The sequence below is a fragment of the Ptychodera flava genome, chromosome 8 (assembly GCF_041260155.1).
Source record: "Ptychodera flava strain L36383 chromosome 8, AS_Pfla_20210202, whole genome shotgun sequence".
Lineage (NCBI taxonomy): Eukaryota > Metazoa > Hemichordata > Enteropneusta > Ptychoderidae > Ptychodera > Ptychodera flava.
Genome location: NC_091935.1, coordinates 25,888,786 through 25,907,113, shown reverse-complemented (window position 1 = coordinate 25,907,113; position 18,328 = coordinate 25,888,786). Strand labels below are relative to the sequence as shown.

The following is an 18,328-nucleotide window of genomic DNA, read 5'->3' as shown; positions in this document are numbered from 1 at the left end:
TCCGACGACTATATCCCTTTAAGTTTAAAATTTGTATAGCAGATCGATATTCCATACAATATAAACCATCTGCTACAGAGACAATCGTTTTAGTTTAATGTGTCCTCCTTCCTGTACCCTTGGTGACTGGGGCGGTAAAAGTTGTCTGAAAATATGTGATACTGCAGCAATATGTGGGAGTACGTACGTACAACACCATACACACATTTGTTTTCATATAAAACTCATTTTATTACGAAATAACCCTACGTTTAGAAAAAATATATATATTTTACAGAAAATTTGAAGTGCAATATTTTACATTTCACGTGATGACGATAATATACGACTAATATTGAATTAGGCCTAATGCGTTTGATAAATGTCAAAAATCACAATACGCTAAGTTTTTATAGGTTAACCTTATTATCATAAAAACATGAAAAAGTTAAAGCCTGCGGAGAAAAGTGAAGTATTGTCACACCAAACTTGCAGGAAACACACGTGGAACGTACACCCTATCTTGTCACAAAAAGTGCCTCTATACACAACCAGATATGAATTGTAAATGCTCACGTGTTTCATTATATATTACAGTTATGTGTAAATTTCTATACACAACCAGATGTGAATTGTAAATGCTCACGTGTTTCATTATATATTGCAGTTATGTGTAAATTTGAACCTTTGCCACATGTTTGCAACTTCATTGAAAGTATTATGATCAACATAATGAACATAATTCACCACAGATTAACTCTATAGGTCATTAAGTATTCAAATATGTAATTAGCTGAAAAAATATTAATTTCTTTGACTGCTGTCATTGTATCACCACTTTATATAGCAAGTGTAATTGCCTTTGGTCAAGTCCTTCAAACTATATATTCCAAACTTTGAAAGCTCATTAGATATGCAAACTATAAATTAGCTGACATGAAAACTTAAATGCGAAATGACTTCCAATATTGATATAACCTGGTATAATCATCAATGTACATAGCATGTTATGCCAATTTTGATCAAATAAATCCAAGTATATATCCCTAATTAGGAAAGTTCATTAAATACACAAATTAGGAATTGGCTGAAGAAAAAATGCTTATTGCCTTTCAATAATGTTAGCCTACATAATAGTATCGTTAATGTAAGTTTCATCAATTTTGGTCATGTAAATTCAAATATATATCCTTATATAATTTCAAAAGTTTATTAAATATGCAAATTATGATTTGGATGAACTAAAAATGCTTAATGACTTTCAATAATGTCGTATCATAGTATCTTTAATGTACATAGCAAGTTTCGTCAAATTTGGTCTTGTCAATACAGATAAATATCCCTGATTATGAAAGTTCATTAAATATGCAATAAGAAATTGGCTAAACTTCAAATGCTTAATGACTTTCAATAATGTTCTATCATAGTATCTTTAATGTACATAGCCAGTTTCATCAACTTTGGTCTCGTCAATTCAGATAAATACCCCTAATTAGGAAAGTTCATAAAATATGCAAATTAGGAATTAGCTGATGTAAAAATGCTTAATGACATTTAATCATATTCTATCATAGTATCTTTAATGTACAAAGCAAGTTTCATCAATTTTGGTCATGTAACTTCAATATATAGCCTTAATTTCAAAAGGTCATTAATATGCAAATTAGAATTTGGATGAAGTAAAATGCTTATGACTTTCAATAACGTTAAATCATAGTATCTTCAATATGCATACCAAGTTTTGTCAATTTTGATCAAGTAAATCCAGATATATACTCCTAATTAGGAAATTTCATTAAACATGCAAATTAGTAATTATCTTTCAGGTCACCCCTTAATATCTTTCAAAGCTGATATATCTTGGTGTGATCAACATTTGTAGCGAATCTCATCAAATTGTGTGCAGTCGTTGTCAATATATATCAGTTTTTTTCTAAAATCATTAATTATGCAAATGAGCAAAAAGTAAGCAAGCCACACCCACCAAAAACTAATCAGTTCTTGCCATTTGCAAACTGAATCTATGTACCAGATTTGATTCTGATCTGATGAGACGTTTTTGAGATATAGCGCTGATCGCAAATGACGTCACTGTTCTCTCTCATTATTATGCATAAATAAACATTTGTCCGTATTTTCCGCATAAACGACGATAATAAACCTGCGAGTGTTAGAAAGGCTATTTAGCGTCACACTTATTCGTATGAATTGATGACTGAGACTACAAGCTGCAACAACAGCCGCGCATACGACAAAATTTGTCCGAATTTCAGCATGTTTATGCGAAAGTCGCGCACTTGCAGCTATATTTAGTAACAAACCTGAAATTGCGATCAACGCTATTGAGTACACAGACAGACAGACACACAGACACACAGACAGACAGACATCGCTGCGACATATGCCCACGTGTGTCAACACGTGAGCAAAAAATGGGTTAATAAGTTTCCCTGATAATTATGTCATCTATATGTCATTATTGTTGAAAGATTTATTCTAAACATGTATCCACTCTCACGGCAAAATAGACAGCACAGTATTTCAGTGTGGCCCATAAGCTTATTGAAAAAAAAAATCGTGAAATAGGCCAATACGTGGTCTGTCGCAATGGAAGCAGGAGCGCCGCGTAAGCAACCACGTGTTTTATTTCTTTATAGCAATCCACTCATAATCTACAGACAAGATAAAATTTTGTAAATGATAAACGCGAAGCTATTTGTGTATCATCGTCTGTGCAGCGCATTGAATACAGAGCTTAAAGTAACACTATAGGGAAAAATTGCGAGACTAGAGCGAGAAAATGACGCTTTCTCGCAATCGGTGAGAATCTGTTCCTTTTCTCACCACTGTCGATGAGAAAATTTTAATCTCCACTGGAGATTGGTGAGAAATGCACTCCTTGGCGAGAATCAAGTGTGAGAGCAAATTCTCACCGGTGAGAATGGGAATTCTCACCAAGTACAGTGAGAATTGAAATTCACTGGCGAGAATCATCAAGACCCCCCATTCATTCTGATTCATTCTGATTCTCGCCAATGAATGGGGAGTCTTGATGATTCTCGCCAATGAACTGTGAGTGTTGATGATTATCGCCAGTGAATTTCAATTCTCACTGTACTTGGTGAGAATTTCCATTCTCACCGGTGAGAATTTGTTCTCACACTTGATTCTCGCCAAGGAGTGCATTTCTCACCAATCTCCAGTGGAGATTAAAATTTTCTCACCGACAGCGGTGAGAATAAGAACAGATTCTCACTGATTGCGAGAAAGCGTCATTTTCTCGCTCTAGTCTCGCAATTTTCCCTATAGTGTAAGAAACGGTAGCTATCACCTGTATCACGCACATCGAGTAGCGGCAAAAACTCGCCCCACTGTACCCTTCTCTTGAAAAATGTCTGCCTAGTGAAGGGTTATCAAGCATTGGATTAGAGAGGTGACCGTAATAACAGTTCCTTCGTCATCGATTTTCAGCCGATGGAATTTCAAAATAAATTTGCAAATCCACTTATTAGTAGCTGTTGCACATCGTTAGTCAACTATAGCATCGTTAAAAGTTATTCAATCACGGAATTTTACTATTGAGAGCAGCGAGCGGGTCAAGTCGTGCGTGGATCAAGGAGCTGCTGGTTCGCCAAGGCTGGACACGGGAGCACCTTGCTTTGGTCGAGGCCTGGTGACGTTCGCCATCGTGACTACCTGCTCGATAGGCGGCGCGCTTTCATCGGTTCCCAGTTGCAAGTTGTCAAATTTCACAGCGAAGTGAGAACGCAGGTCTACCGCATTCGGCTCCATGTTAGTGACCAAGTTTGAGTCGATGAGAGCAGCCGACTTTTTCTTCCTCAGGTAAATATTTAATAGCAGGAGAATAACGGCCACGAAGACGACGACAACAGCGATGGCAATCGCCACTTTCACACCACTGCTCAAAGTCTCAGGAACTGCAAAACAAAGAAAAAGAACTAGTGAGTTTTGAGATCACAGTGCTGCTATTAATCACGTACTCGAATATAGTATATACACAACTCGTAATGTATTTTAAACATAAATATCGTATCGTAAGCACAAGGAAAGTATACAGACCATGATGCTTATGTATACACCCAGATACTTGTCTTATCTTTATCATACTACATGATGGCGATTTTTGGACAATTTAATACACAAATGACAAATGAAAGTTATTAGGTGGGATGGGGCCGGGGCTCAGCTATATTTCGATATACTGGGCGTGAAGTCGCACCGACTATCCGTATATGTGACGATTATGTCATGAAAACCGTGCTCAATCCACGTTCAGATTTTTACCTCGAAAAACTTCTCAGCAATTTTAACTTCGAAAAGACTGTATTATACAGCAAATACGATTATAACCGTTCTGGTTTTTCAACTCATTCTTTCGTCGTAGGGAAGGAGATTCGAGGTTTAAAAACGTGTAGAAAGTCTTGATTGCCATGTTTGTGTTTTGATTATAGGCTACATGGTCATTAAATATGTGATAATTTTGCTGTTTTATATACTGCTAAAATAAATGATCGCCCTTAATTTAGAGTCACAAATCTGACTTCATGTATTGTTCTTCTGTAATAACATGTCACGTCTGACTCGGAACATACGACAATCTTGCAGTCACATAGCAAGAACACTAGTTATTACTTTCGGAATCCGAATGGTTACATAGTTGGGAAGATGCGTGTCGCCGTGGGCGCCTATCACTAGCTAACCAAACGGAATGCAAAGTTTAAGGACAACATCGATATCTAGACGCCCATATGAATATTTAAGATATCTTATCTCGCGATCGCCATGCGCCAGTGGCTTATGCACCGTGATAAAGGCCAATCACGTTCAAGCATCACGAAACTGTCAAACATGGATACAGGTCTACCCAGTACTTTGATAGTCGGTTAAAATTCTACATTTACGGTCGATAGCAGTTTGGACAATAACGCATTTCGAAATGAAAGAAAATAACACAACTTTGCAACATTGCTTCAAAATATGTGCAGCGCAGTGGCCTTTACTTCAAATTCAGATTCATTACATTGTTCAAGAAATTTTGGTTCTCCATAACCTCTACGGGAGTTAGAATCGTACTAGGGTAGAATGCGCTTCGGGGATAGAAATTCGGACTCTGACATTTTGACAATTCGCTAGTAAGCTACTACTTGTGGGGCTCATTTTAAAGCTCTTGGAGTAAGAAAATATTTCACCGTCTAACCATAGTTTTTCTCAAATCGAAAATTTTAAATTTGTTTTTTCCCATAGAGTTAACACAGGGATGGCGGCCATTTTGAATTTCAAATATTGGTGTATCAGGTAATCTATTTCTCTAGTAACAAAATTTGCATAGTTACCCCTGATTTTTATTCTAGCTTTAGTGAGACTATGGTTGATAGTTTCATTGAGGGATGTTTGAGCAAAAATTGAAGTCTTTCACTTTCGAGGCGCTTTTACCTTAAATGCAGTAGGCACATTGCCTTTTTGAGTTTCAATGCAATTCCTGTCACGGTTCATTTAATTCAAGCATTCTGGACAATTTGGATTTACACTAAACTGTTATCGACTATTTTTTCACTGAAACGATAAATTAGATACAGAGTCAACAATTTAATGTTTATGAGAGCTTAATTAATACCTGTTCCGTCGATAAACGGCTTTAGCGACGCATATTGCCTTTTGTCTATTTGTAAAAGTACAGAAACTGGCAAGTCCCAAAACAGGAATTTAAAAAAAATGAACACAAATTTCCATCTTTTACATCAAATTCTGAAGAGATGAGAGGCCGCCACTTACTAATATCAAATGCAATTTCGAAATTAACATGGCACCGCTTCTTGACAGTTATTCCCGAACAATTCTTCACTGTGTTATAGATTTTGTAGTGATACAGACATTTAAAAGATATGTTAATGATGCATTTATATTGACATGCAAAAATCTCCCCATGGCCGTAAAGACTGTTACGAGCACTCTGACAAATATGTGGCGCATTTGTGCACTTTCGTTCTGTTACCCTTACCACTTTAAAGCAAGCTCCGGAGAATGCCACTGTTGACACGATTTCATAGAAATAAAAGTCGGGTGTCGCTCGACGTTTTTCTTCTAACAGAGACTAAACAAAGAGCACTGTCTGGCTTTTCCGACTCTAGGTCGAGCCATAGGTGTTCGGAAAGGCGAGCGCCTATCTTTCTCTACTATACTACTATAGGCGCTCGCGTTCCCGAGCACACCTTGGCCGAGCGAATTTTGGACAAAGTTACCGAACCGTGCCCCTATGAGCTTATGTTTTTTCAATATGAAAAACTTTAACCATTTCGTTTAGACTTCCATAACATAATCTGCCCTTTTTTATGGGAGTCAGCAGTTTTTAGCAATGTATATGTTCCTCCACTCGACTTTCCTCCAGTTTTGCCAGTAGGCTTTAAAGGTATACTGTCACCTGTTCCAATTTTGCCACAGTTACCATGGAAAGAGAAAATCTAACCAATCACAGATTTTAAGCGGGGGCCGCTTTTTAAAAACAGCGCCTTCACACTGGCCTTTTGAATACCAAGGAACGCCCCTTTGACCACTGCTATATGGGCATATTTAGATTACAGGTGACTGTATACCTTTAAAGGGGAAGTCCCTAATCCCTGGTTCTTGTATAAGGTTGTTGTTTGCATTGGCTATTTACATTACAGTACTCCCATTAAAATTGTGTAAAGTCATGACTTTATTGTGAAATAAAGCTGATAACCATTAACCAACCTGACTCATGAATTTTCAATGTCAAAAAGTTTCTTGCTGTCCCATTCGATGCTAGGCGAATGCAAACTTCTACTTCTCGCCTAACTGGCCGTCTCCATATATAAACAGCATGAACAAGAAATTCTTAAATCCTCATGTACACAATTCTTTTTCTACCGATAAACCGTATAAGGCATAATGCAATTTCCCCTGACGCGCCGCGCTGCCTTTAAGCCCACCAGTTGCAGCGTACATGACTTTTTATATACATTTTGTATCAAACACACCTGTTTCCATTTCTGGGCACTTGTATCTGTCGACTTCAAACATATGGTCATAAAGCAATCCCATTGGCTGGCTGTAAATATGATAGTCCACCTGTGAACGACATCAGTTGAAAAGTATTAGTATGCAAACTCGGCCATAATACTCGCACTCTGGGCTCGCATACGTATACATTGAAATGATGCACAACGTGATACACCAAGTTACATCCATCCATCAATCCACCACACACTCACACACGCACACACACATACGGATACATACATACATACATACATACATACATACATACATACATACATACATAAAGACATACATACATAAAGACAAAGACAAAGAATGTAGATGGATAGAGAGGCAGGCAGTCTGACATCAAAATGAAAAGCTTTATATGCTCTGCAGGTTGTAATTTTTCCATGTTTTTAATGGTAGGACCGACTTACGTAGTCGTTGCTATTTGCATTTACGGGCAACCATGCAGTAAGTGTTATTTAGATTTCAATTTTAATGCGTTATCAATTTCTCTCTCTCGATGGCAAAACCTCTCAGCTATCCACATTTCTTCGGCTTATCTATGTCCTTCTGTTTGTCAGTGCAATAAGTTCGTGTTCCCATATTGAACTTTACCTGGACCCGGACACCGTGAAGGGTTTCGTGTCGGACAAAGACGTGTATTCTCAGGCCAATCCATTTATCGATGTCCAGCTCTTGCTCGCCTTCTTCAAATTCGTATTGGTGACTGACTGCAAGTCGCGGCACCTTACAACACAGAAGGGAAAGACCAGCATGAGAAATAGCATTATCAATATATTTTACTGCGAATCGATTTCTTAAACTGCTTACGACGATGTCAGATTACAGTTTTAAAACGTACAACAAAAGCAATCTTTATTAATGACCTGTTTATGTTGTTTACAACTTTGTTTATCACTTTACTTACCGTTACATCTACCAATGCTGTTGGGGGCTTCTTGCACCTGTCCACATAGGTCTGCGTATTTACGTGGTAGCTATGGAAACTGGAGTTACAGGTAGCGAATGAGCCATCAAATTCACAACTGTTCCCAACGTTTGCGGCGCCTGCGTAGGAAGAGGGTAGTTGGAAAATATGATATTGACATTAATTGTTTCATTCTCAAATGGGGCGAGATGGTAAACGCTGGTAGTTCTGTGGCATACTTTATCGAAAAATAAAGGGAATGTGTTTTTGTCACATTTTCTATAACTTGAGAAGCCTGCTATCGGAGTCATATTGTCCAGAATCGTGAGACACGCTGAAACAGCGGTGTACAATGCACACGTTCATCAAAATTCTGAACAGCAAGCAAAGTAAAATATAGTATATTGCAGTAATGAACTATTTAGCAGCTGTGACCATATGGACCCTTGCGTCTCGTTTAACGTGGTCTATGGTCTGATAAACCATAAACCTGCCTTTTCCATTTAATCCATCCTGAATTGACTTCATTTCACGGATGATTGCAAGGTGTTTCAGATTTGCTTGACATGAAAACTCGCGACTTCGACCCTGGAATTCAATTAATTTATTATCTGTTTCACATCACTGACGGACAAGCTTTGTTAGTATATTCCCGAAAAATAACAAATATGCAGCCTTCGACAACAAAGGGTTCAGTACAAGCATTCTCTATTTTTAAAAATAACTTGTATTTGAAACATCAATGCATTCACGCTGTTAAGTTTTTGTCTTCTCAAATCGATCTCAAAGAGCCCCATTACTCACACTAATGAATGAATGAAGGCTTTTCTGTGCGAAGGTTTCCTCGTGTTTAATTTGGTTCTCGTGCACACATCTCTTGTCATTAGTCCATGAAGATCGCAGAAATGTCAACAAAATATCATGTAAACACGGTAAAAGAGGGATAGGGGACAACAACAGAAATCGCCAATAGTTGAATGTTTACAGAATCTATTGTCATTGCGAAGGTCATGACTGTTATTAATTATTCAAAAACTATACTGATGGGCCTGCATTGTTTTCTCGAGGCTTGTGCTCGATCGAGCGCGCCCTTTTTACAAATGAACTTGACAAAATCCGAAACAAAAAACACGTGAGGGCCGGCAATGACGATGCCCGGAGTGGATGAATAACCACGTGACGTGGTTGCACATGTTGAATGCCAGATGCGATCTAAGCGTACGCACAAGGTGAAAAGCGTTACCCTTGCGCCGATAAACACAAAAGATGTGTTGATGTACAAATTAAATCTAAATTTGCAGTGCCATGACAGTTTGAACAACTGCTTTATTTTGAGTATGACATTGTGCGTGCATTAAAAAGGTCAGGTACTCACACTTCGCGGTAATTTACCAATTCTGACTCGAGGACACTCAGATTTTCCCTTTTCTGACAGTTTTCCGGTCTGAATAATTGCAACTTATAATGATAGGATTTTCCTTCTTGAAAACCAATTTCGCCACGGCGGGAAACACGAGCATAGATGCCTGAGAGGGACTCCAGAATCCACGAAACAATCCTAATAGCTTTACAGAAGATTGTATTTCGTGTTGCTGTATGCTGTGAAAACCCTGAAATATTTTTATTCAACAAATATTTGCATCCCTGAACATGTTTTGATATCAACATTTTGCGTCCTTATGCTTGTGTGCATGCGTTAACGTGTACAGCACGCTGCATGCACCGAAATGATCATATAAATCTCACTGTTTCATAGTCTTCAAAACTTTGCATTTGAATCAATTTTAATGTTCGGGATGAACTTAAGAATTTGTCTGCATTTTACATTGCTTGACATTTGTACCGGCTCTCCAATACGCTGATCCGATGCTCACTAGTCATAGTACGAATTTCACTTGTGCGGCTACTAAAATCGTTAGCTTTTCACCCATTAGCGTGAAGTCGTCCTGCCGATACACCCAGCTCGAGTCTACCCACGGTCTAATGTGAACACTGAACGATTTCCAAGTGTGGGATAATGACAGAAAACGAAACATTCTTATAATTCAAAGATCGATTCTCACAAATAAGTCGACAGCCGAGCATAAGGTCGTACTCACCAGACGTGACATCATTTCCCTCCGCCAACGTAAAGACGAAGAGCGATATCAGCCAAACAAGCGGCGCGCTGTTCATCTTCGGAGAGGACGTTTACCACCGGAGCCCTACTGATGAACCTCGAACACTTAACATTCAACGGTACACAGTTAGACTAGTCACTGGCCTGTGCGATCGATTGTTTTACAGAGTGCATTCGATGATTCGATCGATGGGATCGCCCATACCCCGAGCTCACTCTCGTTCCCAGCTGACAATTTTGCGCAAGCAATGTCAAAACAGGCCATGTCACCAGTTAATGTTCAGAACTTTGCAGACTTTGCGTTTTTTGAGTTTGCTGTATTGTGATCGTTCGAATCTGTAAATTTCACTTGTCTCAATATATGCTATAATGATAGTCTGATCTTTATGTCTATTGCTCTCTTCTTTTTAGGCCAAGAAAGTATTTTCAGGTTACCCTACCAATACATATACCTACTCTTTTACATCCTGATCTATACTTAATATCAAAGAAACGACGCGTCAATACACCATTTTGTCATGTTTTCACCGGGTCTTAGTCAAAAAACATTGAAGCTTGCCAAATTCTGTAGAAACAAGAATATTTGTTATTTTGACCGTTTGATTTAAGGTAGTATACGCCTCGAAAGTGCAAGACTTAAAACTTTTGCTCAAACTTTTCTCAAGGAATATTTCAACCATTCTCTTTAAAAATCTAGAATAAAAATTGGGGGGTCATCGTGCAAATTTCGGTAATAGAGAAAGAAATAACCCAAGATTTACCGATATGAGAAATTCAAATGACCGCCATCCCTGTGTTAACTGGTTAACTCTATGGAGAAAAATAAAATTTCGAAAAGGTAAGCCGGTGAAAAGTTTTCTTACACCAAGACCTTTAAAATGACCCCCAAAAAGTGGTACATCAGAAAAGAATTGTAAAGATTTGAGAGTCGCTCCGAATATCTGTCTCGGAGGCGCGTTCTACCTTAAAGCTATTCTCGACGGAGCGATGGCTAAGGGCACAATGTGTTGATATTTCATCTTTGTGACCTTGAAAGACAAATAGAATGTAGCGGGAAGTTGCGGTTTTTGCTACCGAGTTATGTCGGCATGCTAATCGGCGATAAAGAACTACGTGAACAATTATAACAGAGTGAAACAAAGGGTTGTTATTTTGTCCTCGTTACGTCATCGTTTGACCTGACCGTGACCGTTTCGAGAACCTGAGCTGACCTGACGGACGTCACAAGCTCTTGCGACTACAACAGGTGACTATATCCGGTGCCATGGCCAGCGGATTTTTTACAAGGGCGCAGGACTTTTCACAACTTGTTTAATGTCCATACAAGATGATGTAATAGGTCATTTTGCTGTACAAATGCAGGGTTTCATTTTGTCAATATCTTTTGTGTTGCTCGCATCCTTTATCATTATACGACAACGGTGCCGAAACTTCGTATGTTTTTATTCAAAGTCTTGCGTGAGAACGTAGTTTATAGCTTCCAGTGCTTCTTATTCGCCATCAAAGTTATTTTTTTGGTTCATGCACAGTGTTTCGTCGAAACAATTTCCAATCTTTAAGTTGCAGCCGACCTGAAACTTCAGTTTGTCCTTCACAGGCGGTACTTCACAAGGGCGGCAGATGCTCTTTCAACCAAGATGCTGCTTCATACTCATGTCGAATACAGATCGCAAAGTTTATTATCCCTGTCATTTCCTGGATGATATTCGAATCACGCCTAAACGTTTAGCTGTACTTCAACTTCAACCGGGGTATAAAGCCGAAGAGCAACATCACCCGTTTCTTTTTATTTCTTGACGGCATATTTACTGCCAGAGATTTCTGACAAGCAAGCATGTTCACATTCAACTGTGTACAGTAAGACAATTGGTCTCCTCGATCAATTGTTTAACGGAGTGCGACCTGATCGATTGTGTCAATCTGTTTTTGTATTTAGTACACACTCCGCAGATACTCAGGGTCATTTCGACAAAGCTTGTCGTTTTGGTGGAAGCAGTGCTGACAGTACCGATACAGAGAGACCCTGTGTGTTCATATTTGATGTGGGGTGTTTGATGGATTCAGTGGGCCTTACTGGTCTTATGATATATGGGAATGGTCTGTGATTGGCGTCTTCATCCTTCTGTTCGTGGTCTCAACTCAGACAATCACCACACATTCTCGGTGTTAATAGTTATAGAAGCTCATCCGATCCGCTTGATTGGTTGATAATATATTTATAACGCGTTTCTGTTGATTTCAATTTATAATTTCATAACACAGACTGATTAAAGGGCCGCGGACTTACGCGCGGTTTTTTGTTTTTTTATAGAATGACAATGACCGTGACCCGTGAAAGATGCACAGATTGTCGCAGGAAAAGCCAAACCGCGGTAGACGTGTACATTAACCTTTTCACCCCATTGTCCTCTCTATAGAGGTCCAACTTGAGATTGCTTCAAACCATGGTGGTGAACTTGAGGGTTAAAGCGCAATTTGTAAGAAAGCGCCATTGCCAAGGTCTTGACTCTTTGTCATTCCATGGTTCAATCGATAGACTCCAGAGCGGTCTATGGCCAAACCTGACCGCGACAGTTCCCAATACCTGGGATGACCGACAAATGTCACGGACTCTTGTGACTACAATAGGCATTGTGATCAGATGTGACACCCTACAATGTCAAGTTTATGCCCAACAATGGAATAGTAGTCGACTGCACTATATTGTAGTCAGACTACACCATTATCTATTGGCTCGAGTAGGCGGGACGGCCATGGTAAACCCGGTTCAATGTCATGGCCAGATGACTTCTTTAACGAGGCCATGATATTCATTGTCTGTCTTCAATGCCCGAGTCAAAAACCACTTGTTGTTAGTTCCATAGTATTTCCATACACGCGATCGTTTTTCCGGTTATGGACAACGGCAAAAATATTTCCCATCTATTTCCCTCGCTTGCCAATTGAAATAAAAAAATTACGTGTAAAGCACTTCGCTGGCCTGAATGAATTATACAATACATCATCCACGACATATGGCTATTGTCCAAGCGACCTGCGCGTGCTCCGAAACCACAGCCAGTACGAAATGAAGTCAACATTTTCCAACTTGAAGAAATGTTTACTGATAGCTCAATAATTAGTTAACAATAAATAGATGTTGTGCGCAGGAATATTGAAGTATTTTTTTTTATTCCGGTTTTAGAATACTACATTATTTGATACAGATTAACATACCGTAGGTCAAAATACAGTAAATTGTATCATGCATGCTTCATTAGAACGCAGATTTGGCCAGGCAACGCGAAGTTGTCCGTAGTCTGTAAGTAAAGGTGTCGTTCTTGACAACTTTGGTCATGAGAAAAGACCGTTGGAAAGGTGAAAGAAAGAAAACCAAAACCCCCAAAGCAGAAGTTATAGTGGTAATTTGTAACTCACCGGTGAAATGGATTCCAACAGCTATTACGAAGGACAGAAATTGTATGTACATGATGAAAAGTTTCCTCGCTGATGCTATTTGAAGATGTCTCGTTCACTGCTGGTTCTGCGACGCGTCCTCTTTTCCTGCAGACAGGTTGTTGATTCTGGCAGTCGCGTTCCTCCTATGCAAATCCCTAACTGAGGTCCGCCGCTTTTATACCCAATTCACACGGCTCTGTTGGAGGTCATATCCAAGGCACCATTGTCTCGACCAGCCAGGTGTTCGCTCAATTGGCTTGAGTATTGCATTAACCTCCATGTAACTGTTTGGTTTTAATTTTTCGCTTCCTGCCACGTTTGCACAGATCTTTTATAAATAATGATTAGTAACTGACCGTTTTTTACTCATAACAACCATGTGACCATTTCCCCACTTAGTACAGTCACCGTCCACAGTGCTGTGCACAGACAATTTTCTGCTATGTTTTTGGCTAACAGTTATACTCCCATAGGCTTTCAATACCGACAAGAACTGTGTCGTTCTCCAATCCAAATTTGTTCTAATATTAAAATAGATAAAAAACCCCGGACTACACGAAAAATTGTAGGGTGAATCCATAGACTCCACAGATGAGATGTATGACTATTTATGTTCCTACTTAATACCCGCCTTAAAATGTCGTCTGCACTGAATCAGTGAAGTGTAGAACAGACAGCGAGATGCACGACTGACGTCGACATAATTTACATGTGTAATTTGAAATATCATCTAGGTGAAAGTTGTAGTCAGCCATAACTACACTAGTCCTCCTCACGTTTGTCATGGTTTTGTAGATTATTCGAAAAGTCAAATACAGTTAGGCCGATAGCATTGAGTCGACAAGGACATAAATACAAATTTAAATAAATCTACAAAGACAAAAAAAATATTTGATTTGCATAGGCGGGTTAATAAACCCATACGTCCGCACATAACCAAAGTTCAAACTCGGACAGATCTATAGAAGTACAAGAAATGTGCTCAGATATGTTGAGTCACTCGGACCAATTCACAGTCTCACTTCTCTGCCTCTTTAATCGACTTTCTGCTGGCTAGTAACACATGTCAGGGCGGCTGTACACGCAGGACAAGAAAAAAGTCACCAAGCATGCTATTTCGTGAACCGACAGTATGTGTGGCACAATGATAGCATCGGGTGTTTGGAGGGGGTTATTTGAATACCGCGCCCTCACAACCTGTAGACCAGCAAATAATTTTAATAATCGAGAGTCTGAATAAGCTTATCTGCCGCAAAGGCGCAGATATTAGGACAATTTCGAAATGTCGGCACGTGTAGGGAAATTTGTTTCTGTTGTGCTAAACTTTGCACAGTAATACTTGATTTTTATTCTTGCTTTATTAGGAGAGTGGTTTTTGAATAAAAGTTTAAATCTCAAAGTTTCAGTTTCGGGGCGCGAACGCACCTTGGGGACAGATATTCGGACTCTCAAACTTTTACAATTCTTTTCCGATCTACCACTTGTAGGGGCTCATTTTAACGCTCTTGGTGTAAGAAAACTTTTCACCGTCATAGTTTTTCGAAATTCGAAAATTTTACTTTTCTCCATAGGGTTAACACAGAGATGGCGGCCATTTTGAATTTTAAATGTCGGCAAATCTTGGGTTATTTGTTTCTCTAGTACCAAAATTTGCATGGTGACCTCGATTTTTTATTCTTGATTTTGAAAGAAAATGGTTGAAAGATTCCTTAAGGAAATTTTGAGCAAGAGTTTAAGTCTTTCACTTTCGAGGCGCATACTACCTTAATGCAGCATGGTATACTTGTTAAAGATCAAACTTCGTAACATGCTCTGTAAAGGTATTTTAGTTCCCATAGGATCGTGTGATTTCTTTAGATTTTGAATAAAGACATACCTAAAAAGTTTGGGATATTTTGATTATGTATTCAACTAAATGTGAAAAAAAAAGAAATAATCGTATATTTACCGAGTAATTGTAAAGTATGTTACCCTTTAAATAAATATTTAAAATTTCATACAATACAATGATGAAATAGTTTACAATCATATTTAAATTAAATCTGTTACACTTTCGTCTCGTCTTTTAAATGCTCTTCTCAGGAAAGTGGCAAACTGTTGGATCTCATTAATATTCTGCGAAGATAAAATACGAATAAGATTTTCATCGGATGGAAATGTTGTCAGTAATGTTCTTATATCACTATAAAGTGGGCAAATAAAAACAAAGTGAAATTCATTTTCTACAAATTCAACGTCAGTTACAATCTTACAATGCATACAAATTCTTTGTTGAAGTGGCAATTTTAGGTGTCGTCCCCTTTCAACATTCAGTCTATGACTACAACAACGAAAATTTGAAAAAAAATAATCTTATTAATACCGTTGAGATGACTCAGATACTTTTCCGGCTCGGGCAGCGATTTAAATTTACAGTACAGACTTAATTTAGGTGACTCTGTTATATTATCATGCCATTTTTGCCTGAAGCAATCTTTTATTCTTTGTGAAAATATATATATATATATATATATATAATATATATATATATATATATATATATATATATATATATATATATATAATTTCATAATTTTTTCGAAATTTTCGAAAGTAAAATTTAATCTGGTATTTCCCTCAGTATCTTTTTACAAAAATGGATTCCAAGGCAATCTTTAAAATTAGTTATGAAATAGCTTTAGTTTTAGTTGTACAAGATATGGATTTCAATCATTATTACATGCCTTGATGTGAGAGCAAATCAGTGCATTGATTTGAATAGGAACATCCGGGGAGTTAGCGGGCCGGTGAACGATGTACTGACCGGTCTCCATGGTTACCCGGTCCAATGAAGCCGTCAAAGTAGACGTCTTAACGCTAGATGTAAAATATCCATGCGCGCACTGCTATTTTGACTTTCGTTAAAATCTGTTTGATGCTGGGACTTTCGTTAAAATCTGTTTGATGCTGGTCGTAATGGTATAATTGTTTCAAAATGCCCTGCACATAACTAAATGTCATTAGAGGCATGTAATACAAATATTATATAGCAGGTAACAATTTGCCCGACGCTAGGAGGGCAAATTGTACATGTCACCTGCTCTCGGGCAAATAAAACCCGTGTATTCAGGCAATAATATATAATATCAGATCAATCAAACTTTGAAGGCGGACACACGTGAACTAGTCTTGGTAGGAAAAAAAACGTGCCGTCGGTTTGTCCAATATAACCCTTATAAAAACACGGAAAAATCACTCTCCTACGTTGTGTAGTCGCGACGACATTATATTTTCTTACAGAATGAAAAAACCGGCCACTTTAGGCAAAAACTGAGTGTTTAATGCTTCCCTTTCGCCCCGTGTTAATCGCCAAAATTACTTTTGTCCAGCCTTCCGGAACCGTTGTGACTGTCCTTCCAGACACCCTAGCTGGCAAGCGATTTAACTTTCACATGCACCACCTGTCTTCCAGTCCTCTGGCTAACAGGGTTACTGAGAAAATAAAATATCATTTGGATTGTTATCAGTAAAAGTGCTGTTTACAGTTTTGCGCCGTGCCTCAAAATATTTTTACCCTGGCCTAGAAAAGGTCTTGGTTCAATTCCGATCACATCACAGTTTTGTTTAAAAATATCTCGGTATTTCCTGCTTGTCATATTTTAACGTGTATTTGGATTATTATAAAAAAAAATCTTTTTTTCTCAAAAATGTCAAACGATAAAGCCGGGTTTAATAATAGCTATCACCTTGTCGTCTGACACCTTTATCCCCCCCTGTGACGTCTCATCAATGAAGCACTTTTATCACACTGTCAATTTCATTTGAATCTTGAAAAGTCGAACAATTTTCTCCATAGAGTTAACATAGGGATGGCGGCCATCTTGAATTTCAAATATCGGTAAATCTTGGGTAATTTGTTTCTCTAGTTCCAAAATTTGCACGGTGACCCCCAATTTTGAAAGAGAATGGTTGAAAGATTCCTTGAGGAAAATTTGAGCAAAAGTTTAAGCCTTTCACTGTCGAGGCTCATACTACCTTAAGTTCTATTCATTGATCTAGCAAGAATGACGAAGTTCTATGCACGTCACATCGATAACGATTAAAGGCTTCCTTGATGTTTTATTGAGCAAATGAACTGAAGGCTCATTTGCCGATGAGGATGTTGGGCGACCCATTACAGTTGTATATCATTCTACAATGTAGGATAGCAGTGTGTGCTCGATGTGTCTCGATCACCACCGTGCACCGGATGCACTGACCACCCGCACTAAATATTCTAATTGGTGTATTGTCCTGCAAAACGTGATCACAACAACGACCACTACAACAACAACAACGACGACGACGACGACGACGACAACAACAACAACAACGTTATTATAATTATTATAAGCTAATTATTATTATTATTATTATTATTATTATGTTGTTGTGTTGTTGTTGTTGTTGTTGTTGTTGTTGTTGTTAACTGTTTTCGACAAATGTCATGGAAAATTAAATTTGGAGATCTGAATATTCGATATAGCCCTTTGATCCGATGAGAAGAGAGAAACCCGAAATCATGTACAGCCCGACTAAGTCCAGTAAATCCACATACTGTTTTTTGAATAACTGCTCAAGAAATAATATCCGAAATTTACTTTTTTCTGAACGGCACAACTTGACCCGGCCTCCTAGGTTTTTTTACCGCTCTAAGGGAGCCGTCATTATTTACAGCCTGGGAGGGTCGGAGGAATTTCAATGGAAACTGAAATTTCGATTAACCCCGCCCCTCCAACCATGATGAATTTGAGTAACCCCCACTCTGACACAGAGATTTTGACTAACCCCCACTTATAAAAGTTAAAGAGGAAAGTCCC

At 38.4% G+C, this 18,328-nt stretch overlaps 1 protein-coding gene across 2 annotated transcripts; it reads right to left on the bottom strand.

Moving 5' to 3' along the window:
* Window positions 1–215: 215 nt before the first annotated feature.
* On the bottom strand, window positions 216–13,657 carry LOC139138889 (uncharacterized). Of its 2 annotated transcripts, none has more exons than XM_070707468.1 (5): window positions 13,470–13,657; window positions 7,934–8,073; window positions 7,621–7,752; window positions 6,996–7,086; window positions 216–3,917 (listed from the first exon to the last, which is right to left on the bottom strand). In XM_070707468.1, the coding sequence occupies exons 1-5, from the start codon at window positions 13,519–13,521 to the stop codon at window positions 3,592–3,594; spliced, it is 741 nt and encodes a 246-aa protein (XP_070563569.1). In that variant the 5' UTR covers window positions 13,522–13,657; the 3' UTR covers window positions 216–3,591. The 2 variants fall into 2 exon arrangements, with proteins under 2 accessions (XP_070563569.1, XP_070563568.1); XM_070707467.1 differs by lacking the exon at window positions 13,470–13,657 and adding an exon at window positions 10,033–10,185 and having other exon boundaries at window positions 3,488–3,917.
* Between the last annotated feature and the right edge of the window lie 4,671 nt (window positions 13,658–18,328).

Coding starts and splice junctions, on each gene's coding strand:
- LOC139138889 (XM_070707467.1), bottom strand. CDS start 10,108: ATGAACAGCGCGCCGCTTGTTTGGCTGATATCGCTCTTCGTCTTTACG. Junction 7,753..7,933: donor CAGCATTGGTAGATGTAACG/GTAAGTAAAGTG, acceptor CTGTGTTGTAAG/GTGCCGCGACTTGCAGTCAG. Junction 3,918..6,995: donor GTGCCCAGAAATGGAAACAG/GTGTGTTTGATA, acceptor TTTGTTTTGCAG/TTCCTGAGACTTTGAGCAGT.